This window comes from Corvus kubaryi, unplaced genomic scaffold, assembly GCF_017639235.1.
Source record: "Corvus kubaryi isolate FWS band 111438036 unplaced genomic scaffold, C.kubaryi_AGA036_p1.0 37367, whole genome shotgun sequence".
Lineage (NCBI taxonomy): Eukaryota > Metazoa > Chordata > Aves > Passeriformes > Corvidae > Corvus > Corvus kubaryi.
This window is the reverse complement of record NW_024581119.1, coordinates 4,521,035-4,547,178: the sequence shown is the minus strand read 5'-3', so window position 1 is coordinate 4,547,178 and position 26,144 is coordinate 4,521,035. Positions and strand designations below refer to the sequence as shown.

The following is a 26,144-nucleotide window of genomic DNA, read 5'->3' as shown; positions in this document are numbered from 1 at the left end:
TCCTTCCTCCAAGTTTTGGCTGGCCAGGAAGAGTCTTCCTGATAGGGGTGAGAAATTAACACCCACCTCGTGTGGCCACGACAGTAGAGCTCCCCCTCAGCTTCACCTGGGAAGCCTGATGCCATCCCAGTGCCATTCCCGTGGATCTCGAGGCAATGCCTGCATCTTGCAGCACCCAGGACATCCTCCCACTCCCCACAACTCGGGCACAAATTCAGCCACGGGCTCAGAGCACAGCCCCGAGTTCGATCTGGTATTAATTATCCTGTTCTGCAGAGATAAATGCTTAATCCTCTGGCTGTTGACACTGGAAATGACCCAATCTATCCCGGGTGGATATGATCCTGGGGAACTTGGCTTCAGCCATGATCCCACATCATGTGCTGTACAAATGTTCGCTGGCTTGCAGGGAATGGATTTCATAGGGTCTATGGGCTCCTTCCGTGGCACAGCTAATCCAGAAAAATACATGACCCAAGCATTCATTGTATCAGGTTTTTCTTCCTCCCTCTTGGTTTTTTTTTTCCCCTTTGACATAATATTGTAAATTTCCCGTGGAATTCCTCAGTTTCAGACATGCCCTATTTCCTCACAGCTTACCAGCTTTCCTACTCCAGCACTGACAGCAAGGAAAGCTTCCGAAGCAGCACTGCCCAAGGCATGTGGAGATGGGTCTGCACAATCCCTGCTTCTAGGGGAGTCTTTCCCTGTTTTCCAGAAGAAAGGCAAATGATCCACATTGCTTCCCTGGTTTTAGACTCCCTGGAAAGCCTAAATCAAGGGGTTTGTGTCAGGGAGAGAGCAGCAATGCTGGTGAGGTGGGAAACTGCTCCGACTCCGGACCAAGCTTTAAGGACTTTGGTCTTTCCCATGCCTGAGCAGCCCCACTGTGTGCCAGGAGGGAAAACCCCTGTCCCACACCCACTGTCACCCACCCTGCTGCCCCAGCCACACATCTGTGACGCCTGGGAGACACCTCCCCCCTTCCCCACTCACACCCAGCCTCTTCCCCACTTGTTCTTCTCTTCCCGAGGGCTGCCTTACAGACCAAAGGCAAATTTTAAAACTCTGACAGAGAAATGAGTTTGAAATAAAGTATTATTGCACACAAGTACTTGGGAGTGAAGCTTTGCTCCCCATTTAACAATTAACCAGGTTTTCCAGGCAGCACAATTCCACAGAGACTCCAACAGCAGCACCACAAGCAGCTGATACAAAGGTTGAGTACAGGAAATAGGGAGTCAGTGCATGGTGGGATTTTTTTCCCCTAAAAACACAGTTTAACAGTTATTTAGCTCAGAGTGGTGCCTTGGAGCTCTACACCACTGCACTCAGCCACACATAGGAGCAACCCCTGCTTCCAGGAAGCTTCCAGTCAACTGGGGGAAACTAAGGAAGAAGGAAAGGAAATATTTCTCCACAAAATCAGCCAGTGGTGGGCTGGAGGTGGACCACGCACAGCCAGAAGGACCTGGAGAGGGAGAGCTGAGCACCCACCTGAGGCAGGTACTGCTCTTTACCTAACGTGACACCAGGCTGCAACTCTTCATTGAGATGGAATCTGGCTGCTCTCACCACCCGCCCTTCAGAGAGGTGGCAGGAGCCTTCTGCAAATTCCTTCTACAAATTCCTGCAGAAAAAAAGGAGCTTGCTGAGAATATGACACACACAGAGCGAGCTTAAGTTTTTTTGTCAACCTTGTTTGTTTTACCAAAGCAGTTTTTCTAGTCTTAGTCCAATGGAAATAAACTTTCAGCCCACCTGAATGCAGAAGTTTCTATTTGCCACCATTGTGCTCAATTAAATCCCAAAATTACAGTGAGGCAAAGGACTTGCAGTAGGAGAAAAGCTGAGCTTTTAACTGGATTTGTTTTACTCCTTAACAACACGATGCAGAGAGGAGCTCTTTGCTCCTGGGCAGCTCCACCTCAGCTGTAAGGCTGTACTCAGATCTCCCAAGGAGAGAATGGGAATTTGAAGCCCAGCCAGTGAGAGCATGAGAAAGGGCTCAAACCCCTCATGTCTGAGGCAAGGAAGAGGGTTCTGGAGAGTAAAACAACCCTTCTGCAATTCAAACTCCTTAGGTCTGCTCCCAGCTCTGACACTGACTCTCAGTGCACATAAGTAAATCTAATTTCTCTGCCCCAGCTCTTTGTATCTTAACACAGAGGGGGACGTTGCTGCTGGGACAACCCCAAATCACTGCTGCACCACCCCAGCCACGCACCAGCTCCCAAACTGGCAGTGATCACAAATTATTTCCACCAGGAGGACTGAACATTCAGTCGTTTGCATAATTTCAGAGGTGGGGGTTTAAAGCAGGGAGAACTTGGGCTTCCTGGCAAAGGAGAAGTGTCAGCTCGTCCTTCCAGTGCGTGTAGGGACAGCTCTAGACTTTTGCCCTAAGCTGGAACTGGCAATGGATAACCTGCACTCCATGATCCTCTTCAGCAAAGACTCTTAATATTATCCCTAATCAAAGACAGACCCCAGTCCTGGAGCCCCAAAACCACACCATTAATTAGGAAGCAACAGCAAACGAGCACAACCAGGAGCATCTGGGAGGCCACCAAGCACAACAGGGCTCTGCTGCCTCATCTCTGGCTGGTGGCTCCTTCTCCCCCTCCTGGCAGCTGGGGTAGTAAATGGAAGCAGGAGGAAAAAGGAGTGGAACAGGAACCTGGCAGTGAAAGACAAGGTGAAGCAGCTGCTCCAAGCAGATATTTAAGGATATATCTGAGTCCTGCTTCCCAAACTGCTGCTCAGCCAGTTGGGATTATCCCAAAGCATTCTCCACCTAATCTACTCTTACTTAACTCGCATCTCCCTTCTTCTCCAAGCAGGTGGCCAAGCTACCATCTCCTGCTGAGAAATGGCTCCAACAGTGATGCAGAACTGCTTTGCTTCATGACATTGGAATCTGCCTGGTCTTGGGATGTCCTTAGAGCTCCCTAAAAATCCATCTGCTGGCAGCAAGATGATCCCTCCCGGTATTTTCACACCACAGAAGCACAGAGCAGCTCACACTGTGGAGAGTCCATCATTAAGCAGCTCCTTGGGAAAGAGCAGGACTGGCATGCTGGAGTTACACTGCCTTCTCTCCAAACATGCCATGGAGCATCCAGCTCCCACAAACAGCAGGCAGTCTCTTCCAGCCTGGCATTCCATGGTTCTGTGAGATGAAACCATCTGGCACTGTAGCACAGACACTACAGTGATCCTGCATGGTTCCCTTGTGTGCAGCCTCCTTTGGTCTCTAGACAACACCTTGACCAGCCAAGTCCAGCACTGGTCAGTCCATATTTCTCCCAGAAAATACACCAAAGCAGGTCACCAAACTGGTGTGTTGGTGCATGTTCTGAGTTCTTTTGTACTCCCAGGAACCTGACTGCTGAGCAACATCAGCTCACAAAACAAGTCTTGGACAACCTGGAGAAGCAGCAGCCAAATCCATGCTCCGTGACCTGAGGGGCTTTCCAGAGCCCTGCCCAGAGCTGCTGCAGCAGCAGGCACAGCAAACCAAAGCCCAGTGCCACAGCAATGAGGAGCAGAGCTCAGGTAGTGCTTGCAGGCCCTGTGCTGGGGCCTCACCCTCTGGCTGTCCAGGATTCCCCCCGGGCTCCAAGGGACTCATTCCTCTTCCAGAGCTTCCTGTGACAAGCACGTTTGTGTGGGAGCTGATTTACTTGCTGTGTCCCACATGGGTCAGCTCCTTTTGTCCTGTGCCTTCCAGGTGACTGTCCCAGGGACTAAAAGGTGACTCAAAAAGCACAATAGAAGGGAATCCTAAAGTCCAGCCGAGCTACCATTCCTCCCTAGCCTGAGGAGAGTCTCTTTCCCAGGATCACAGTCCACCCTACTGCATCCTAGAGCAGTGGCAGGGAGAAGCAGCTGATCTTTGTCCCCAAGGCAGGGCAGCACCTTTGACCCCTGTTCTCACCTCCCAGGTATTTGGGCAGTTGGATGCTGACTTCAGGACCAGCACATCTCCACACTCCATCCTTTCCCTTCTTCCTGCTGTGACACGGATTGTGCAGCGCAGGCTGCTCACAAAGCAGGGACAGCACTGCTCCTCCCTCCACCTGTCCTGCAGGAACATCCATCAGCAAGGTCCCATCACACCAACTCTCTCAGTGCCACGTGGGCTCTAAAGCCACGAAAGCAAATCTCCTGTGCTCTCTGCCTGGAGATGTTAGAGATGTTCAGGAAGGTGGGGCAAGACCACGGGTTTGTGGCTCCTTCTCCAACGGGTCAGGCTGGTTCATTCCAGGCTCTCCATCGGGTCAGCAATGAAACAGATGCTGCACAGCATCTTCAGCCCCTCACTCTGGGTTTGATCCACCACCCAGCTGAAACAGAGAAGCCTGGAAGCAGCTTCATTTAGCACTGGCTGGAGAAATTCCTTACAAGAAGCTCCCAGGCACGTTCAGTAAAGGCTGAAAATCCAATCATTCCATGCCTGTGGCTGCTTCTCTCCTCCACTGCTGGGGGCACCAGCCCCGGTTAAAGGGCTGGGACAGCTTTGTCCAGGCCACTACAGGCACATGGTGTGGCAGCTGCAGCCTTGGGCTCCTTGCTGGAGCCCTTCAGAACCAAGAACTCCAGCAGAATGTCCAGGAGGCAGAACACCAGGTGCCTGGAATGGAGAAAAGATGAAGCTTAGGCTGGTCAGGGCATGGGAGGCAAAGCTCAGCACAAGGGAGGGGTGTTCCAATGCTCCAGGGGAGAGAGGAACAATATTGGGTCCCCAGAAGAGAAATGTTTTCAGGGGTGGTTCAGCTTTTTTTCACCTCCCCCAAACCAGTGGGTGTTGAAGCTGCTGAGCAGCACAGAAAACACAAATGCATCTTGTGTTTAACAGGATCACAGGGTCACTAAAGACAGAAAAGACCTCCCAGATCATTGAGTCCAACCTGTGACCAATCCCCACCTTGCCAACCAGACCAGAGCACTGAGTGCACGTCCAGTTGTTCCCTGGACACCTCAGAAGATGGGGACTCCAACACCTGCCCAGGCAGCCCCTTCCAATGTTTAACAACCCCTTCAGTGAAGAAATACCTCCTGATGTCCAGTCTGACCCTCATATCTCTGCTATCCATCACCAAACCCTTTTTTTTCCAGACTCACAGCACTGGGGATAGACAAGAACACCCCCTACACAGAGCTGCAGCTCTTCCCACACCAAACTAAACCAGGATTTGTCTTACTTCCCTGACATGCACTAACTAAGCAGGCCAAACAACATTAATAACATGACTGGCTCAATAATCTGCAGCCAGACTGAGGTTCTGGACATGCAGATGCCCCTGATACTACAAGTCTGGAATAACAAGGTGGATGTGCTCGGTGCCAAGCAGTGGGAATCGCACGGCAAAACCCCGGGCACAGCTCTCAGACCCCATGAGAGGCACCAGGGTAAAGAACACAATCCCATACCTGTTGATGACAGGCTGGCTCAGCGACTCCAGCACCAGGTTCCAGCTCATCCGACACTTACTGGTCCCAAGGATTTCTTGGATCACATCTGTAAGTGTTGGAGACAAAGCTTTAGGAGCTGCATATTCCCACAGGTCAGTCTTGTCCTGGTGGGTGCTGAATCAAAGCTTGTGATGGTGCTCTGAGCCTGGGACAGCAGGGAGTGCCAGCAAAGCATTCCTGGCTAGAAGGGCACGTACTAGCAGTGCCTTTTCACTCCCAAAGGATAGTGAGGGCCCTTTACACTGCATCAAGGAGTTAAAAGTTCAGACTGCACTCACATGGATTAGGCAGCAGCTGCTTTAATGCCAAAGGTCCCCATGTCAAACTTCAAGAGAGGGAAATCCAGTGCAGCTGGGCTCGGGATTTCAGTCCAGTGGAAAAGCCACAGGCTTTGCATGGTGACTTTCCTCACCATGGGACCCTTTGGCAGCAGGTGGGAGCAGAGCTGTCCTGAGCCCTGCCTGAGTGAGGCGGCTCAGCAGGAACTGTGAGCACTGAATCATGGCCTGGCTACATCCGGGAATGGCCAACACACGCGTCCCTTCCCTCCGAGCTGGGCTGCTTCCCAAATCCTTACACAAACTATCCAGAACTGGAAAACTCCGGGTTTTGCTTGCAGGAAACCATCAAACCTCAAGGGTCATGAAGGTTTCCCAGTGCCTTGGCACGAGCAGACTCCATCTCTGCATTTAACCACATTTCCAGAGATTCTGGTGCGCTGGAGTGTTCCCCAGCCACTGTCCTATCCCACGGGCAGCTGACAGGTCTCTGGGACACACTTACTGGGCAAGATCCCCATCAGGCTCTGCAGGGCCTGCTCTGCTGTTGCCTTCTTCTGCTCCTCTGTCCTGGGGGATTTAGGCACTGCTGGTAAAACTCCTCCAGGCCAGATGGACTCCTGGAGCAACTGGAGGTACTGGACCCAGCGCTGGGTGCAGGTCAGGGTAACCATCTGCACTTCCAGCCACCTGCAGGAACAGGGAGAGAGACAAAGGTCAGGGAGGGTCTGGCTTGGGACCAAGTTGGGATATTTCCACCCATCAAGAGCCCTGGAAGGGTAAATCAGCTTCCTGGGTTTGTTAATGTGCAGTTTTCTTGTCTCTACGTCAAAGATCTTCATAAGTATTAATTAGCTGAGTTTTCCACGCACCAAAAGTAGGAGATGTTCCCTGTCTTACAGACAAATGTGGGAAAAGCAAAGGCCATAAAAAGCCCCATCACCCTGCTAATCACAGGAACACAGTGAATCACCCAGCTCAGGGATATGACTGGCCTGAAGCTCCTAAGTTATCCCCAAGCACAGTCCGAGATGGAGCTGGAGGAACTGGTGTTTAACTACAAACAACCCCCAGGAAGGACTACAAGGACATGAGCTCTGTTCTGGCAGCCTCTGCTCCTTTTATCAGTCCCTCTGCTACCAAGACAGTCAAGGATGTCTTTCCTGGAGACCAAAACACACTCCAAGGATGAGCCATGAATATCCTGATGCTTCATCCCCCCTCTCATCCTACTGTTCATTCTGCTGTTCATGCTTCCCTGCTGTTCAGTCCTGCTCTGCCCACTGATGGCAAGCAATGAAATCCTAGAATCCCCAAACGCTTTGATTTTGGGACCTTAAAGCTCATCTCATTCCACCCTGGGCAGGGACTTCTTCCACTATCCCAGGGTGCTCCAAGCCCCATCCAACCTGGCCTCGAGCTCTTCCAAGGATGGGGCAGCCACAGCTGCTCTGGACAACCTGTGCCAGGGCCTCCCCACCCTCCCAGGGAAGGATTTCTTTGTTCCCATCCAAAGTCCAACAGAACTGCTGATGCTCCCTCCCACTGGGTCAGGACTGTGCCCTTTTTACAGTAACCACCTGCAAATCCCAAAATCCCTGCTCCACAAAAGGGCTCGGAGGCGTTTGCAGCTGCACTGGGATGATGTGACCCCACCACCCGAGGGCTGGCCAGGGACAGTTCCTAAATCAACCACATGGACCCTCTCGCCCAGACGGGAAATCACTTCCCATGTCACAGCACAAGCCACAGCCGTCAGTCAGAACTTGCACTGCCTGGAGTCTTTCCCCTCAGAATTCCCAGAGGCCGTGGGTGAATCCCACGGAGGCCCCAGGATGGTTCCCTGGTTTAGCAGGACTCGGGGTGCAGCGCTGATGGTGCCGCTGGCCTCACTGGCGGGAGGCTCCGGAGCAAAGCTGGGAGTGCCGGCACGGCGCTGGGCTAGGGACAAGGCTTGTGACTGCGCCAGTACTTCAAGAGTCCCAGAGGAGAGGAGTCAGCCAGCAGGGCCAGGAGACCCGTTCCTCTTGGCAGCTGGTGTTCATGCTTGCAATTCCGTCACCACTACGCCCCGGCAGCTCCGAGTACATCCAAGAGCCCTGCCAAGGCAAACTTTATTTAACCTGCGCTCTGCCAGACTGTCTGCATTCTTCCTGGGCGAGGCATTCAGGCCAAGGGTGTCCTTCCCCACACGACTGGGGAGTCGGGAATAGCAACAGCCAAAGGTGAGCAGGGCAAAGGAAGCAGGTTGGCATCGTGCGGGGCAGGGCCGTGGTGTGAGCATCCCTTTGGCAGCAGGAAATGAGGTGAAAACAGCAGATCTTGAGGGATGCACAGCTAGGAAATGCCAGCTGGAAAGCAAAGGCCATTAAAAATTCTGAAAAGGAGCCTTGGTGCAGCAGTAAGACCAGGAATGTCCCAGAGCAAGGGACACAGGGGATGTTGCCGGTGCTCCAGGACTGGCACTGGGAATGGGGAAGCACATCCTTCATGCTCAGCATCACCACGGACCTGGATGGTGCTACAAGACAATGCCTGAGGTGCAAACCTTCCACCTGTCCTAGAGGACAAAATGTCACATCCCAGTCCTGCCTGGGAAAAGTCATGTTGGAAATAAAATTAGAAGGGTTTCTATCTCCAGCCATCAGCAGATTTTAACACTCTGGATCATGGTAAACCCTCCAGCTATTCCCAACCAAATTAAAGTGTTAAACTCTGACTTCTCTAGGGGCAAGAGTTTCCATTAACATGGTTTTTCATTAACATGGCTTTTCATTAACATGTTTTCTTACACAATCTGCTTTCCTAGCTGAGAAAACATCTGACAAGCAACAGAAGTTCAGAGACTTGGGGACAGAGCTGCAACGAGTCAGCCCTGCACCGAGGGGGTTCAGATTGAACACTGACACCAAACTCATTACAGCAACAGCCACTGTCCAGCCTTTAAAAGGCTGCAGAAAGCAAAGAACAAGCTTTCTTTTTTCTTAGGGACATTCCTAAAATAGCAAAAAATCAAGCAAAGAGTGGACAGAGAGAAAGTTGAACCTACGGAGGACAGCACACGTTTCCAGACAGCTCAAGAGCAAGCTGAGAACTGACAAATGCTGGAAGGCCCCACACAACCAACCTCCTGTTTCCAGCTCACGTATGTCCATAAAAACACTTGAGTTAGGCAACAAGGCCCCCAAGTAACACCTCTGAATGTGATCACATGTGCACATACTGCAAACAGGCCAGTGCCTACAGGTCTTGATTCCCACAGTTGTGCAACACCACTGATGGATTTTCTTCCCGAGTCTGGCAGCTCACTGCCTTCCACTTTGGGAAGCACAGGGCAGGATCTGGGAACGGCTCCATGGATCTTGCACAGCTCCACACAAGCTCCTGAGAAGAGGCCAACTCGCCCCATTACATGGTGCTCAGACAGCTGGGGAAGAAGCACCCAAACCCACAAAGTTTACAAAGAAAAGCGAAGGAACTAAACAGGAAAAGGGACAAGAAAGAAGGAGAAACCACAGGCAGGTGCAAATGGAACACAGACCAAAGCACCTCAGCTCTGGGTTCCCTCTTGCCAGTCTGTCAGTGTGTGGAGCTGTTCTGAAGGCACTGGGAAGAGAACTGCCTGCAGTGATCCGTGTGGCGCTAAATCCACTCTGGGAGAGCAGCTGAGGCTTCAAAAGAAGATCTCAGAACAGAGTGACCTGAGTTTTCCTCCCTCCTCGCAACCACAGTGAACCACCAACACCCATTTCGGGGAATCACATCCCATTTCAACACACACAGGGGCAGCACCAGCAGCATTTAAACTGTGAGGAGCAAAGTAATTCACAGAATCACAGAATATCCTGAACTGGAAGGGACCCACAAGGAAAGTCAAGTCCAACTCCCGGCCTTGCACAGGACATCCCAAGAATCCCACCTCAACTCCCACAACTGTAGTTGCAACTCAGGGAGATTCACACCAACTTTATTGAAAAATCCTACCTGAGTAAACCCCAGAAAATGGCAAATTGACCTTTCCATCACACAGACTTGCTGCACCAGGATTGGGATTAACAGCTCAGGAACTCCAAATATCTGCTGGTTCAAAGCTGACCTTCACCAGCAGGTCACAGATGATTTTTTGTGCTATTAAAGGCCTAAGCATTTGAGATTCCTGTGCCACACTGAAAGTACACACACGCTGCTCCCAGGTAGAAATAAATCCACCAAGAAACATAAATAGACCTCTCTTTTTTTTTTTTGTTTTGGATGGCTGATGAGTTACTATTTTCATTCTGCTACTTCATGAAGAAATAGCCTTAATAAGAAAGAAAAAATAAACCCATCACAGAACCATCTCCTTATACTTCAGCTGAGACCAGAAATAGATAAAGCGACCTCCTGGGCTCAGACACTCGAATGCTTTGACAGTGCTCAATGCAAAGAGCCAGACTGCAAAGGCTGCTGAGGCCTGGAAGATAATCTGGAGGTGCATAACTTGCCCATGCTGTAAGGGACCTCTGTTTGAAATAGCTGCTGGTGGAGGAATGAAATGGCTGCTAAAAAAGAGCCAAATTAATGCCATGGTTTAAGCTGGACCTGCAAGGTCAGCTAAAGGGGTCTGTTATGATGAGAAGGCCTGGGAATGAAAAACAAGGGCTGGGGGTGCATACCTTGGCCTTCCTTGGGCTCCTAGAAACAACAAGGGCTGCTAGGAGGGAGGAAAGGCAGGCTGAGAGTCAGGAACAGGCAAATGGGCTTGGTTCTACCTGGCTGGATCCACTCACTCAAGTGGACTATCCAGAGGGTTCACCTGCAGATGAGGGAGCTCAGCTCAGCTCAGCAAGTAAAGCCCGGACAGGTTGGACTTGCTTGGTGTGGACAATAAAGATGTGCTATGAATGAACAAAGAGATCCAATACTCTCCAAATTTACAACCACCTGCCACAAGCAGGTAAAGCTCTGCTCTTTTTGTCCATCAAGGTGAGGATAAGAACTGAGATCACTTCAGCTAAGGAACAGTCAAGTTAAATATGCTGATTATAATTGAAATCTGAAGCAATAGCCATTGTGATTTCCTCACACCCAGGGATTTTAAGGATTCAGACAAACACAAACTGAAGACGAGGCCAGAGCTGGAAGGCGACAAAGAGGAGAAAGTTTCTCTGCTTTAGCTGTATAAATACAAACAGCCCTACAAATACACATGAGATAGCATGTCCAGCTCAACACTGACTGCTTCCCACCCCAGAACATGGCCTCCCTTTCCCTAAGGAATACACTGTGGCTATCCAGAAGCTCAAAAGAGGCCTGTGGGACCAGGGTAGCAAAAATGACTGAAGAAAGAAGCAACATCTGGAAAACACGAGGCATTCAAGCATGACTCCGAAATCAAGGAAGGCCGGTGCTTAAATCACCAACCATCCCTCCCTCACCAGTTCTTGTCCCTCAAATTCCTCCCCAGATAATGCCTTGAACCACAAGATTATCCTTAACTCAAGGGCTCAGGAGGAGCAACATTTCAATGCTTTGACTGCAAAACCTTTCTGAGGAAACCTTGTAAAAATGAAGCAACAGCTGCAGTGGGCACAGTAAGAACTGAAAAACACAAATGGAGAGTTTTTGCCCTGAGGCTCAGCTTTCAGCACCTGCTACCTGAGCCTAAATCCACCTTCTCCACACAGCAGAAACGGGTGCAGCATGCCCAGCTCAGCACCTTCAAAGCAACCTCACACTTGTCCAAGCCATGGGTAAACCCTGTGCTGAGGAAGGAAATGGGAAAGAAAAGGAAAAAAATAACCTCCATAAATCAAAGAACATGAAGCATCCCGAGGCCCTTCAAAGTTCTGCACAAAGTAAACTCTCCTTCTTGAAATGTTCCTCCCCTGCTGCCCTATGAACGTGTAGAGCTGTGAACAACCTGTCCTGTACCTGGCTGGGGACATCCTGGGCAGAAGGGTTTTCCTACCTGCTTGACCCAGGCAGTGAGAGGTGGAGCTGGCAGAAACCCTGGGAGATGTGGGTGTGCAGGACATCTTACTGTGGGGCAGAGAGGAAGAAAAGATCAACCATTCCCTTCTGTAGGCAACCATTCATCCCTGCAGGGAGGAACCCACACCTCGGTGCTGGGATTTCTGTGCCATTTTATGTGTGGCTCCCTCAAAACACACCTGCTGCAAGAAGCAATCATGGAAACTCACAGGACTCCAACGTCTTCACCCTGCAGTGAATGAACCAAATTCTGCTTTTCCCAACCTAGATCCTCCTGCGATGCCTTGGGGCTCAGGGAAGGGGGGAAGGTACGTGATTAAAATAATCGTCCCCAAACTTCCTTGATTTTTCACAAAGCATCCTGGCTTTTGATAACATCTTCTTCAAGTATTTATTGAGCCAATTAAGCTCTCAGTGGTGCCCCAGGGAGAGGCCAGGCTGTCTCGGCCAGGCCTTGCTTGGAGCAGTTGCTTCATTAGCCCACTTCAGAATCAAAATACATAAACCCACTATTAACCCTTCAAAAACCAGGGAAAACTAAAACCAACGGGGAGACATTACTTCCTCTCAACCCTTTTCTTCTTTGTTCCATTTGAAATAGGAAGCTGTTGTGCTTTTTTGAATCCAGGAAGAAAGCTGGCATGTGTAACTGCTGAAACAGAATCAGAGTTAAAATAATGTTGCAATTGTTATCAAAGCATGGAGTGCTGGCTTCATTCTAGTGGCTGTTTTTGGAAGAAGGCTGCTTCTAGAAGAGGGAAATAAATTTTGTTTGGGACAGAGATTCAAAGCCAGATCCAAAATTTCCAGGTGCTTGGAGACAACTGAATCGAGGCCCATTTCCAAGCTGATTTTATTTACTTTACATATACACATGAAGACACACAGAGTCCTGAAATCGCTTTTACTGACATACCACAGGCTGCAATTCCTGCTGCTCCTCACGGCTACAACGCAAACAGCCAAATCCAGAGATGAGGAGTAAGATGCCATGAGGTTGCTTCCCCTAATTCCCAACTCTGGTGCTGCTTTCAGGCTTGTTTTTTAGGGACAGTGACTTCGTTGCCACATACCTGGGCCTGCCAGCACAGTCCCTGTGTGTGCAGCTGCAGAGGTCCTCACCCAACATGCCCAAATCCCCTCCCCAGGTAACAAACCAGGAGAATGAGTGGATTTAATGCTCCAGCTGCATTGATATTGCAGTTCTGCCTGGTTGTTTCTGCCAGCAAAACCCAGAGGCACTGCCTGAGGCTGGATGGCACATGCCAGCCAGGAAGCCAAAGGGAAGTGGGAGCACTGTCTCGGCTGTCAGACACGGCCCCTCCGTGGTTCCAGGGCTGGCAGAACTCCCTGCCCATGGGCACTGTGCTCCCAGCACTCCCAGCCCATGGGTGCTTGGCTGCTCCAGGTTTACTCAGGGACACTGAAGAGGGTCAGGCACCACTATTTGCTGGTGGCACTTTCCAGTCAAGAGGATCAAGGTGGCTACCAAGGTTCTTTGTGCCAGTTCTGTTGGCACAGAGATCAAAGAAAATCAAAGAGAAAACCAGAAAAAAGCACCCAGCCAGCAGCTCTCCGAAGCTCCAGACCTCCTTGATCTACAAGTGCCCGTGACACTCAGCCTGACAGCGACACAGTGGAAGAGCCCAAGACCAAGGTGACAGCATGAATGTGCAAGAATCAGTTCTCAAAAGCAGGATGGTCACCTGCAGTCAGTCTCAAAGCACCCCTGGCACTCCACCTACAGCTCACACAGACTGGAATATCACCTCCTCAAATCTTCCAGTTCTGCCAAGGGATGAGGGGACACGGACAAAGCCTGGAAGAGCACGGGAATGACCCAAAGCAAGCAGCAAGCCAAGCAGGGCTGAGCTCATGGGTAAGGCAGGGATGATTTGCATTTATTTTAACTCATGCTCAGTGGAACATGACACCATCAAAGCTGCCTGAGTAGTTCCACACGCTCCTTTCAGGGCAGGCACTTCCGAGCCTGGCACGGACCCTGTGCCCCAGCCCTGCTCAGGTTCCAGGGCACAGACACCCAGGGTGTGCCGAGACACCTTCCCCCCACTCAGCGGTTTGTGGCCATGGCTTTCTGTTGTGCTGCATGAGAAGGAGCCAGGAAAAGCTTACAGACCAGGATCTGCCCCTCAAATACTCCCAGGTCCATCCTTGGGATGCTGGCTCTCTGCTGGGGCTCGCTTCTGGAAGGGAAAGCAGAGGTGGTGGCTGTCACCCTGGCCCCAGCACTGCCCCCATGCTCTGCATGGCAAACCCTAGACCTGTGGCTACTGTGCCACTGGGGACAACTGAGGGCAGGGTGTAGGGTCACAGCACGGCGTGGTTCGCGTGTTTGCTGTGTATTTTTAACACCTCTTTGACTCACAAGGCTCTAAAAAGCACCCAGATTCTCCAAATGTTTCTTAGCTCTTGCACCGAACACCCCCAGAGCCCAGAATAGCCCCATCTCCTCCCCTGTGCCAACAGGTTCCCGCTGCAGCCTCCCAAGGGAAGAGGAGAGGAGCCTTTCCAGCCCGCGGGAGGGAAGTGGAGCCGGACAGAGGCGGGAGCGGGGCAGCGGGTTTGTTTACAGGCACGGCCGCAGCACGCAGAGAGGCTGCTGGAAGCAATCCTCGGCCCCAGGGTCATTCCCACTCCCAGCCCCTCTGCCTCCCCTCCATCCGCCTCTCCTTTCAGCTCCAAAAAAGGATCACTCCCTGTTACATAATGGGATGAGCGCAGTGCGGATCCGGGCTCGCACACACGGCCGCCCTTGACTCAACAACCCCTTTTTCGGTCATGGAGCCTTCCTCTCCCACTGCCATCAAAGTGACACTCCGGGAGATGGATGGGGGCTGGCTCCAGCTACGGAGAAGGGGGGAAGGAGGAGGGTGGTGGGATGCTCCTTGCAGAGAACAGTGAATGGAGCAGGTAGGGAGGCCCCATGAGCACTTGATGTCACTGCCAGCCCAAGGGAGAAAATCCTCCAAGAAAGGGACTGGCTCTTGAGAGAAGCTGGATCTCATTCTTGGTGTGGGTTTTGTTGGTTTGTGCCCATTTCTATCACTCTGCACCGTGTCTCGTGCCAGAGCAGAATCATCAGCTTGCAGCTGCAGGGGGGCAGCAGGAGTAGCACCTACTCACCAAATGCAAGCTGGCAGAGGAGTATCCAGCAGTGCCCCCCAAAACACTTTTAGGACACCTCCTTTTCATCCCCTACCACCTAACCCAGCCACTGACAGGAACAGGGAAGGATCTCATCTCTTGAAAGGATGAAGCCCACTCCTACTTTGTGGCCAGTAATGGCTGGAGACACAATGCAAATCCATCTGCTGTCCCATGTTTGTGCGCCTGCTCTCAGAGGCAGGAACAACAAATCCTTGAATAGCAGATGCTCCCAGAAGAGTTTCTGGTATTTTCCCCACCTGTAAAGGGTCCCCAGACACAGCACCAGCCAGAATGGCAGTGCCAGGTCTGGCTGAGCAGTGATCAAGTTGTAAATACTTAAATGGAAGAGAAATGCCACCAAAGCCCCACTGTGTCCCTGGACAGGCAGGTCTGAGCTAGAGAGTTTCAGGTCTGCTCAGGACAGCAGTGACCACCTGGGCCAGGAATGAGTACAAGTCTCAGGGCCAGGACGAACGCCAAACCAGCAGGAAGGCTCCCCATTCCCAGTTCTCCTCCGGGCTAGGGGTAACTACAGGCAACAGAAATGTTCCCTGCAGGAATCCAGGTGCAACACCATCCTCCTGGCAACACGTCAGTGCCCACTGTGCAGCTCTTTCCCCTGTCCCCTGGGATTCCTGATTGTCCCAGAACACGAGCAGAGCCAGCCTCAACATCTGGATTTCAGCACAGACCCAGAGTTTGTTCAACAGGTTGTAGTTGCACCCTGACCTGATGGTGACATCAAGAAGTCCCAGGGCTTCCCCACATCACCCCCAGCCAAAGCTCTGCCCGCAGCACATGTGGGTTCACTCTGACCTGTTCAAGTGGAGCAGCCACACACACATTCCTCCTCACTCTAATGCACCAGCACAGCTCAGGAGCTGTTCCACCTCCCAGAGCAGGCATGTGCTGTGTGTATCCCAACTTCTCTAGTGGAAAATGCCAATGCCACGTGTGGGTGCTGCAGGCTCCCTGGGTGACCAGGACACAGCTTATTAGGAGGTGATGATGTGCCTATTCAAGCTCTCATACCTCCGTGCTTACACACAGGGATTGGGTTGCAGCTTGTTCCCAAGAAACCAGAGCCCATTCTGGAGAAGTGGGAGCAACCCCCACCTCCTGCCACCAAAGGGAACAGACCAGGACTGAAGAACAGCAGTCCCTGACCTCAAAACACTTTGGCAACATCTGCTGAGGGCAGCTTAAGTTACCAGCTCAGTTATAATGTGCTGCCCTGCACATTCTGACGGCAGAATCTTAGATCTGACATCTTTGGATGCCTGCGGGAGAAGAAAGGGCGCAGGAGCGGGAAAAGCACTGCTCCAAGACTCTCCCAAGCCCAAGTCATTCAGGGAAGGCTTTCCATGTACTCTAAAAAACCACATCCTCAGCTAGTGATAGTCACCAACCTACACCAAAAAACAGGAATGCTCTGTTTGTGTGTCTTGGCCTTGAGCCTTACCACCCAGAGGCACTGGCCCCAGGAAAGCTTGGCAAGTCCATCCCAGCTGGAAAGGAAGCCTGTCCCTACTCCATGTGTGGGTCCCTGCCCCAGGCACAGGCAGAGCAGAGGGGTGCAGCAGCAAGAGCAGAGACCACACTCTGCGCTGTCACTGACAAGTCTCTGCTCCCTGGGCCTGTTTATTCTACTTCTGCAGAAAGAACACACTGAGGCCCTGGGCAGCAAGAGAACAGGAGGCCGGTCCTCCCAGGAGAGCCACAGAGCTGGGCACTGCTGCCCTGTCAGGAGCCAAGACTCCCACCCCAGGGCTGGATCTTTCCTTTCCCTGATATCAAGGGCCTGGAGGCTGCTCACTAGAGCTACACCAGCGCTCACAGGGAAAACAGCTCCCAGTGCAGATCCCCAAGGTGTTTACTCCACACACACGGAGCACCTGCTGTGCAGAACCTTGTTGGCTGATGCACACACAGCACTGATCTGCATTCAGCCACAAGCTTCCACTTCCAGCTGTGACTCCAAAGGCAATGCCCCTCACAGAGCAGCCAGGGTGGTCACTCTGGCCTTACCTTTGAACCAGGGTCCCAAAGAGCAGGTTGAAGACCTTCTGGATGTTCTCCGTGCACAGCCAGCTCCAGTGATCCACCATCACCAGGCGAAGCACGTCCAGGGCCAGGTCAGCCAAAGCTGTCTCAGAGTCTGCCAGGAGGAAGAGGAGGGGCAGATGAAGGAGCCACTTCAGGGCAGATCTGGTGAAAAGCATCACCCTAAACGCCTTCTTTTCTCCCCAGCTTGGCCCTTTGTGCAAACACAGATGACCTGCTGCAGCCCAGACAGCCTGGGACCCTGCCCTCCCCACTCTTTGATTTCCACCTCACGCAGGCAGCCCCAGTCTCCCACCAAGGGCTGCACCAAAGGCTGAGTTGCTTCTCCGTTAACAGCAGGATTATCAAATCCCAGTCCATGCACAGGGGTGGCCGTGTGCCCAAAACAGGTGAGAAAGCAGGTGGTGACTGTAGCCAGGAAAAGGTGCACTGCTGAGGACTATTATCCCTGTCTTCCCCATTCCTTTCCCTTCTTCCAACAGTTTTCCAGGCTCAAGGCTCTGTTGGTGGCTGCGGGCTGCCATCGTGTGGCAGATCCCAGACTTGGCAGGAAGGTGGATGAACCACATCTGGATAACCCAGATTTACCAGTTAAAACATTAACCCACATATCTCTGCTGTCACAGACCTGGGACACCAAACCTCCCTCTGACCCTCAGGAGGATGACAGAGCCTTCAGCAAAAACAGTTTCTACTTGCTAAGGAATTACTTCCATGCTGTTCAGCCCTGAGGTGTTGTGCTAAACAAGCTCATTAATGTGCCACAAAACTGCCCCAGACAGCTACTCTCAGGCCACCACCCCAACCTGAGGCTGCTGCCTCGGCTCTGTTGGCCAGGTGAGATCCTGTGCAGCAGCTTTCCCTAATTTGGCTGCCCTGATGCCTCATCTTCCAACCTCTCTGCCTACAGAGACAATTTACACTCACAATTTACTGCTGGAAATAAAGGGAAGAGGGATTCTGGACCTCACACCTCTCCTTCCCTCCTCTTCCTAAAAGCTGGACTAATTAACTCCAGGATTTCACTTGGAAAAGACAGAGCACTTGGCACCTCTTGCTCAGGGCTGTGCCTAAGTTACTCCTCACTTGCTTTGCCCCCCGAGACTTGACTTCCCAGTGCAGACTCTGGAGCAGGCTGCTCAGCTTCCCCTTAACCTCATACAGGGAGCATCCTCAGCAAGCTGTTTGTTCCCACAGCATCCAAGCCCTCTTCCTCAGAGAGCTGCTGGCCAACCACTTCCCAGAAGCCACTCCATGAGCAGATAGGGACATAGGTTGCCTTTTTATCCAGACGTTTGTTCCCCTCACCCTGCCAGCCCAGCCTGAGGCATCCCAGATCTGCAATCATTCGACATCCCTGACATTCCATTTCCCTCAGAGTTCAGTTAACTTGGCCTGCTCTGTGCCGAACCCTGGCCTGCAACTCCAGTCCTGCTTCCCCAAAACCACGGGCACGTGTTCCAAGACTACAAGGCAAAGCTGGTAGCACAGGCTGGGTTTCAGAACACCAGACCTATCCTGTCACAAGCACGTGCTTTCAGTCAGAGCTTGCCAAACTTGAACCACTGGAGAGAAGTTTTTGGGAAGTTCCAGCTGATACAGCTCAGCTATTCCAAGAAAAAGACTGGAGAACATATTTTTGCATGTGTTCAGGATAATCTTGTAACTGTTCTGAGAAGCTGTGGCACCCCTGTGCTTCAGAGGAGGGTTCTAGAATCAGAAAGGGAACATCATTCCTTGAACTGAGATTACATTTGTGCTACTCCTCCCATCAAATCTATCCAGACTTAATCTCAAAAGGTCCTTTTATAGTGTATGGACATATCAAGGCTAACTTGGAACTACCAGGAAACTCTAATTCAGCCAATTTTTAGTTCGCAAGAGCTCGATTTTAGAATGTTGCCTGTTTAAGCACCGTGTCCTTAAGAAACTTCTTTGTGCAGTGACTGAGCTGAGCACACCAAGGTGAAGATCTGCAGTGACACAACTGAGCCAAGGCCCAGTTTGCTCCCACCAGCCACAGTGCCCAGAGCCATCACCAAACAGGACTGGAAAACTTCATTTGCTTTCCCTTCAATCAAGATGCAACAGGCAGGAGAGCAGGTCCTGAAGACTTTTCAAGCTGAACCTGCCCAAGTTGGAGCTGCTGTGGTACTGAGGGAGAGAAATGCAAGCACAGAGGGGCTGAGCTCACCAGAGTCAGTGTCCTGATGTGCTCCCTGCTCCGGTGTGCTCAGCCCATCCATTTCTTCCTGCTCAGGGGTTTCCTTGGCTTCTCTGCCTCCCTCGCCTTCAGGAGCTTTGCTGGGGACTGCTTCCAGCAGCTTCTCCTGCTTCTGGATGAAGGATTCCATAGCAGCCAGCGACAGGGTGCCAGAGACCTACAAAAGTGCATTAGTGCCACACAACCTGGGGTCTGCAGTGCTCAGACAACCTCCCACCTCCTGGTTTGTAGCCAACAGCACAGCCAGGGCTGCTCAGTGTCCTTCTGCAAAGACCTGGCACGTGGCAACAAGGCTGCAGCAGCCACAACCCTCGTGTATGTTAATTATTCCCAAACAGGGATTGTGAAAGGATTACAAGAGGATCTGAACTTACAGCACTGCCCTCCCTGATGGAGTACACGATCCTGTCATGAGCTTCACTCACACTCAGCACTGGAGTGATTTTACTGGATGAGAACCTCAGCCTGGACCTGAAAAGGAGAGCCATGGCACAGTCAGTTCTCTCTGCAAGCTGCAACTCAGGAGCTTTTCAGCCAAGACCCAGGACCTGTTATTGTTGTCCACATCCAAGCTAAGAAATCTGATTAGACCCGATTAGGTGGTTTAAGAAAACATCTGCCTCCAGGATAACCAAGAGATGGCAGTGAAACCACACCACAAAAGTATTAAAGCACTTTTCCTCATGTACACCTGAGCTGAATTTCCAACATTCCACAGAGAGGTGTTACACAGAAGCTGACAGGGAGATGTAGGCAGGTATCAGCAAGGTGTGAGCACTGCAGCACACACAGGGAAGTGTTCAGGAAAGCCTCTGAGGCTGAAATCACTCAGCAGGATTGTGAAATCTAATTATAAACACTCACAAAAAGGAGGATATGAAAGGACACTGGGATTTTGGGACAAATTGTAAAATAGCGTGTTTATCATTAAGGAATGTCCTTTTCAGCCAAAATGGTTCCAAACTAGTACTTCTTTAGTTTGTCTTTTTGTCCACAGCAGATTTTTTCCAGCAAAACATCACTTTTTTGGGAAGAAAAAGCTATACTTGTGCAGAAATCTTCCCTTCCTTGGTGAGGGAAGAATCACTGACAAGCACAATGAGACCCAGCACTGTCAGCAGCACCAACATTTGGTAAGGAACATACCGGAAACGATCTTAAATGTTACTCATAAACAGCTACTTAAATGTTTTTTGGGCAAGGCCAGTGTGGAACACACGGGAGAGGCAGGAAGGAACTTTCAGGTAGATAATTTAAGGCTGTATTTTGCAATCACTCCTTATATAAGCAATGCACATATCGAAGGTTAAAAAGCAATTCCCCAGGAGTATCAGTGCCTCTGCTGGCAAATGGCAGCACCTCAGAGCTCCCTGAGGAAGAAACCCACCTTCTGTGGAAACCTGAGCATTCCTAGGAAACCCTTTAGATAAAGAGGAACTCAAACAGTTGCGTTCAGCAAGGGAAGAACAAAGTATTTCAGTTAGAGCATGACAGAATTTACTACCCAACACATAAAGCACCCAGTCAGTTCTTCCCCACGATGGGCTCGGTTTGTGCATGAATTCCTTGTTCTGGAAAGCTGAGGGAGCTCTTACTTGGTCGCCTTCTTCCCGTCTGTCTGGGATTTCCCATCCACTTCCGACTCACTCAGATCCTCCGTGGGGCTCTGGGGCTCTGACCTGGGGAACGCTGTCTTCAAGGTGTCCACAATGGCATTGACAACGATCTGCAAAGCCAGCACTGCCTTTCATTACTGGATTGATCCTTATTAATGAAACAAACTGGGAGCTTTGAGACTTGCACTGTATTTTCTATTAAATAGGTTCTTTAAGATGAGCTCTGACCCTCTGTAGCTTTACGGGTTTCTGGGCAAGCTGAGCCCAGCTACAAAGGAAGGGTTTTGGCTCCTAGGAGACACTGAAGCCTAGGAAGCATCTCCAGGGGCAGCTGCAAGGGGCTCAGGTAACCAGCTTCCCACTTTTCCCACCTTGTCTATCCTGGAGACAACAAAGGGCTTCTTGACGAAGGCAATCCTGGCATCAGTGTTGAGGGCGAGGAATTCCTGCACTTCCTCACTGTTTGCAATCTCAGGGACTGCACACAATTGCTGCAAGGACAGATGGAGATTCAGATCATTTTGGAGTCAAGTTCCCAACCTGATCATGTAACGTGCAAGAGACACGGGGTGCTCCACTGCCTGCACAAAGCTGTCCTGAGCTCTGCTTTTAGCTCACAGGGGCACACAAATATCTCACCTTCAGGAAAGATTCCAGCAGACTTTTCCTGGCTTCCACTTTGTCACTGTCCATATTTCCAAAGGGGAGATCAGGGAACAGTTTCTTTGGGCCTTTGATGTCTACAAAGGAAACAAACCCACTGGCAAGCTTGAGAAAACTGCAAAATTATAATAACCTTAATTTAAAACATTTTTAAATCTTAAAATTAAAAAAATTTTAAGATTAAAAATTAAAATTTTTAAAATCTTAAAATCTAAACACAGATTTTAGTCTTTATTAAAACCTTAATAAAGGTGGTTATGTGATTAAGGCTATCCCTACACACTGCCTGGCATCAGCCTGTGGTAATACACAGACACCAGTGTTTCTATTCACTGTTACGGTGCAAAACTACAAAGCCAGGTGTTGTGGAATGGGAAAAGGAATGTCTTGAAACACTGGAATTTGCTTCCAGAAGAGATGAATCTTTCCTCCAGCCAGCTCTGCACAGAACAATGGGGGATGTGGGCAGCAGACACAGCCCAGCATCCAGAGCTGCACAAGCAGGGCAGGAAACCCTCAGAGCAGAGGAGCACGGAGTGGGACAAGAGGGAGAAGGATTTCCTCGGAGAGCTACTGCAGGCACTGACTTTTCAGGAACTTGCGGAGCTCCGGCTTCTCCTCCAGCCTGGTCTGCAGGTTGAGGAACTCCCGGTAGCGGCGGTTCACGGTGTGATAAGCCACCTGCTGGAGGCTGCCCGCGGCCTCGCTCTCCAGGGCTGTCTCATACTGAGGAGGAAGGCAAAGGCACAATCCTTACACATCCTAAAACAATCGCGGTCCCTGCTGGCCCCCCAGGCCCCATGCATGTCCCATCCAGCAATTCCTCACATCAACCCTTCCCTGAAGATGAAGGAACCCATCATGACGGAACAAAAGAACGATACAAAAGATTCAACCAGCCCCACAGGACCCTACAGGAATCCCTGTGCCACTACCCAACAGCCCCAGTGCCTGGCATTCCCCCAGACAAAATTTATTGTGGAGACACAGAGCAAGTCCTCAGCTCCAAACACCAGCCCAGGCGGTGGCAGGGATCTGGGAAGGGGGGTGACAGCCAGGGGAGCCCTTACCTTGACAGTGTACAGGGTGTAGGGGTGGAAGCCAGTCCCGCTGTGCTCCCGGGCAGTGATGGTGCCGGTGATCCGCAGGTTCTGGATGACCACCGGCCCGTCGGGGCTGCTCAGGGGCTCGAAGCTGAAGGTGCTCACGGAAGCTGTCGGGGAGGATGAGAGCAGGGGCAGGCTCTGCCCGGGCTCTGGGGGAAACTGTGGTGGGCCCTCGGCTGTGCCCACATCTCTCCCCAGGCTGGAGGGTCTCTGTGAGGAGAACCTCCTGGGAACAGCTGGGCTTTCTTCCTCCTTCTCAACCGCCAGCTCGATCTGGATGTCAGGGCAGGAGCTCAAAGCAGAGGTGGGAAGCAGGCCAGCATCCGAGCTGGGGCCAGGGCTCTGGTCCAGGTCCCCTATGCCATCCTCTGAGGCAGCTGCTCCCTCTGGCACAGAGGGGTCCTGGGGGACCTCATCAAGGAGCTCCCCAGCGGGGGAAGGTGCCAGCAGCTCCACGTCCTGGCCCATGTCGGGTGCGGGCGATTCCAGCTCCAAACCCTCACAGGGGAAGAGGGATCCCAGGGCTCGGGGGCGGAGGAAGGGTTCCTCTGCATGGCATGACCTGCTCACCTCCTCTCCCTCCTCTCCAGCAGCCCCCGCCTCTCTCCTGAGCCCCTCTGCAGCCCTCGGGGACGGGGGTAGCCCGGCAGGAGCCACGTCCGTCTGTGCCGGGAAAGGCAAGGAATCCGGCACTGGGGGTGTAGGGTGGGGCTTCCCACCCCGGGGCTTCTTGGAGAACGCCCCAATGAGCAGCAGGTTGATCCAGTCGGGATCAGACATCTTCCTGACGGCCGGCAGCAGCACGTTGCAAGCCACCAGCTCCACCACCACGAACCGTCCCGTCCGCGTCTCCAGGTGCGGCCACGGCACCAGCGCCCGCAGCAGCGTGTCCACAGCGGCCCGGGCACAGCCCACCTCGGCTGCGGGGCTCAGCAGGGCGGGATGCGGCCCCGCCAGCCGGCTGTACTCCCGCCACAGCGTCCGGCCGCCCTTGGGGTCAGCCCTCAGGGAGTCCCGTGCCCGCAGGAAGCTCTGGAGGTGCTGCCCGCAGAGCAGGAGGAGGCGGCGGGCCAGGGCTCGCCGGTCCACCCGCCTCATCCGCCGCCGCAGCTCCGCAGCCAGCCCCAGCATAGCCCTCTCCACCTCGGCCTCGAAGGCCGGCTCTCTGCTCACCGTGCGGTACCAGGAGGCCACGAAATCCCGCACCACTTTACGGACGGTGCTGGCGATCTCCTCCTCCAGCCGGGCCTCATCCGCGGGGCTGCCGGCCGGGGCCCGCAGCGAGCTCACGAACCGCTCCAGCCGCAGCCGGCGGCCGCGGGGGCTGAGGGCCCGGGGGCCCAGCCAGCCCCCCAGCACGGCCAGAGCCCCGCACAGCAGCCCCAGCGCCCGCAGGTCCAGCAACAGCTGCAGGGCCAGCAGCCAGCCCAGGGCGACCACCAAGAGCAGCAGCGGCCGGCGGGACGCCGAGGGGCCCTGGGGCGGCATGGCGGGGTGGGCACGGCGGGGTGGGCACGGGGAGCTGTCACAGCGTGGATGGGCGGGCAGCGGGGTGCACAGCTCCACACCTCACCAGGCCCGAGGGCTCTTCAGGGCCCCCCAGACTGGGCTGCCGGAGTGGGGATCGGGGGCTCAACCACCCCGAAACCTCCCCAGGCACCGGGGCTCAGAGCGCCCAGCAGATCCGGACCCTGACTGGGCACCGGGGCTCCGCTGTCTGGGACCCTTACTGGGGCCCGGGGCTCCTCAGCAGCCGCTGGGGTGGGTCAGAACCCCCCAGACCGGGGCCCTCACCGGACAGCGGGGCTCACAGAGCCCAGCACACCGGGACCCCTGACTGCGTTCTGGGGCACAGCCTCCCAGGTCCCCCACCGGGGCTCCTTAAAGACCCCCACACCGGGCTCCTCATCAGGCACCGAGACTGGTCAGAGCCCCCCCAAGACCGGGCCCCTCGCCGAGCGCTGGGGCTTGGCACAGCTCAGCCCCGTACCGGGCACCGGGACGCGCCGACCGTGCTCCTCACCGGGCACCGGGGAGAGGCACGGATCCCCCCAAGCCCAGTCCCTCACCAGGCACTGGGGCTCACAGAGCCCAGCAAACCGGAGCCTTTGACTGGGTATCCTCCAAACCCACCACACCGGGACCCCCGGGCCCGACTCACCGCCCGGGCACTGCGCCGGCACCACCCGCCACTTCCGCCGGCACTTCCGCTTCCGGTCCTGCTGTTCCCACAGCGCCCCCTAGCGGGCCGGAGGTCTCACGGGAGTCCTCTTAACCCAATTTAAGCTATAAAAATAATAAAAAAAACCCCTAAAAATATTACATTTCGCAGCCACGCGAAACAAGTTTTCACCTCTCCCACCTTTTATTTTATATGCAATAGAGAAAGTATGCAAGCACAATTTTAAATGTATAGATTTTTAAATGATAAATTCCGTTCCTTTTTGCATGAATACAAAATAAAATTGAATTCATTATGCAGTTATTATAAACAAGGAAAAAATCGCGGGTTTCTACTATTTAAAGTAAAGGAGAAGTTGTGTTGCTGATGCAAACAGGCAGCTCTGCTGCGTTCCAGGTGCTGAGTGCCCTGGAAAACACCTGAGCCTTGTTACCTCATTAAGGAACAATAAGAAAAAGAGGTGTGATTGGTGAAATAGGAGTGAGGGTAATTACCTACAGCTGGTAATTAATGGGGTGATGCTGCTCAGCTGTAAAAGGGCCGGGGGAGCACGAGCTCTGTGTTGATGCTCTATGGATGTGGGAGATCTTGGACACGGCGTTGGGGCTGTTCCCAAAGGAATTTGGAATTAAACGTTTTGTGGATGTTCAAAAATACACCTGGATTTTCTCCTGGTGGGACTAAGGAGGTGTGGCTCCTCTGGAGACCCTGACTTCTCTCTAGAAGAGGCTCAGAGTTGCTTGTGGAGCTGCGAGGGACACCCCACGAGAAAGACAACATGGGATGGCAGCAGGACGAGACATCACTGCAAAAATGTAAGAGAAATTTTAAAAACTCATTTTAAACCGCTTTGGGGAGCGGGGGACGTGAGAGGGGTCCCCACTGCCACCAGAGCCCTGGTTGCATCCAGGTGTTGGAAGAGTTTTGGGAAAGTTCCTTCAGGATTTGTTTGTTCTTGATGATATTTGTGTTTGGTGCTGAGGAACTCCCCAGCTGCAACATCCAAACTTGCCAGGGGCTTTCTGCTGCTTCTCCGTGTGTGGTTGTGGCTCTTGGGTTGGTGTTAAACGCAAAAAAATAAACTACAAGTGGGAATAGAGGTTACTCCTGCCTGTGGCAGCGCGTGTTGGGTGGGATTTGGGTGCTGCGGGTGTCTGGGATGGGAATCGTGAAGTGGAATTGCTCATTTCTAATGAAGAATTTTGCAAGACTGTAAAAGTTGCCCCAAATATGTCAGGTTTGAGAGTGTCTTTTAGCTGTGTATAAGTACTGCAGGAAGTGAAGGCACCAAAGGAAACTGGCTTTAATCAAAACCTTATTTTTCAATCAAAATCTTTCTGCTTGAATCAGAGTTTTCATTTTCTTTTTTTTTTTTTTTTTTTTTTTTTTTTT

General features: G+C 52.4%; 1 protein-coding gene across 3 annotated transcripts; it reads right to left on the bottom strand.

Moving 5' to 3' along the window:
- Positions 1-1,080: 1,080 nt before the first annotated feature.
- SNX19 (sorting nexin 19) lies at positions 1,081-24,783 on the bottom strand. Of its 3 annotated transcripts, XR_006017070.1 has the most exons (12): positions 22,535-24,782; positions 22,052-22,190; positions 21,441-21,541; positions 21,173-21,292; positions 20,781-20,911; positions 19,560-19,656; positions 19,156-19,342; positions 16,926-17,055; positions 6,262-6,446; positions 5,437-5,524; positions 3,941-4,636; positions 1,081-1,630 (listed from the first exon to the last, which is right to left on the bottom strand). XR_006017070.1 is itself a non-coding variant. In XM_042034106.1 (11 exons), exons 1-11 carry the CDS (start codon positions 24,056-24,058, stop codon positions 4,504-4,506), a joined length of 2,835 nt encoding a protein of 944 aa, XP_041890040.1. In that variant the 5' UTR covers positions 24,059-24,782; the 3' UTR covers positions 1,081-4,503. The 3 variants fall into 3 exon arrangements, 2 of the variants coding, with proteins under 2 accessions (XP_041890040.1, XP_041890041.1); XM_042034106.1 differs by having other exon boundaries at positions 1,081-4,636; XM_042034107.1 differs by lacking the exons at positions 1,081-1,630; positions 3,941-4,636; positions 5,437-5,524; positions 6,262-6,446 and adding an exon at positions 10,002-13,933 and having other exon boundaries at positions 22,535-24,783.
- Between the last annotated feature and the right edge of the window lie 1,361 nt (positions 24,784-26,144).

Coding starts and splice junctions, on each gene's coding strand:
- SNX19 (XM_042034106.1), bottom strand. CDS start 24,058: ATGCCGCCCCAGGGCCCCTCGGCGTCCCGCCGGCCGCTGCTGCTCTTG. Junction 21,542..22,051: donor GCTCCGCAAGTTCCTGAAAA/GTCAGTGCCTGC, acceptor TTTCCTTTGTAG/ACATCAAAGGCCCAAAGAAA. Junction 21,293..21,440: donor TGCTGGAATCTTTCCTGAAG/GTGAGATATTTG, acceptor CTGTCCTTGCAG/CAATTGTGTGCAGTCCCTGA.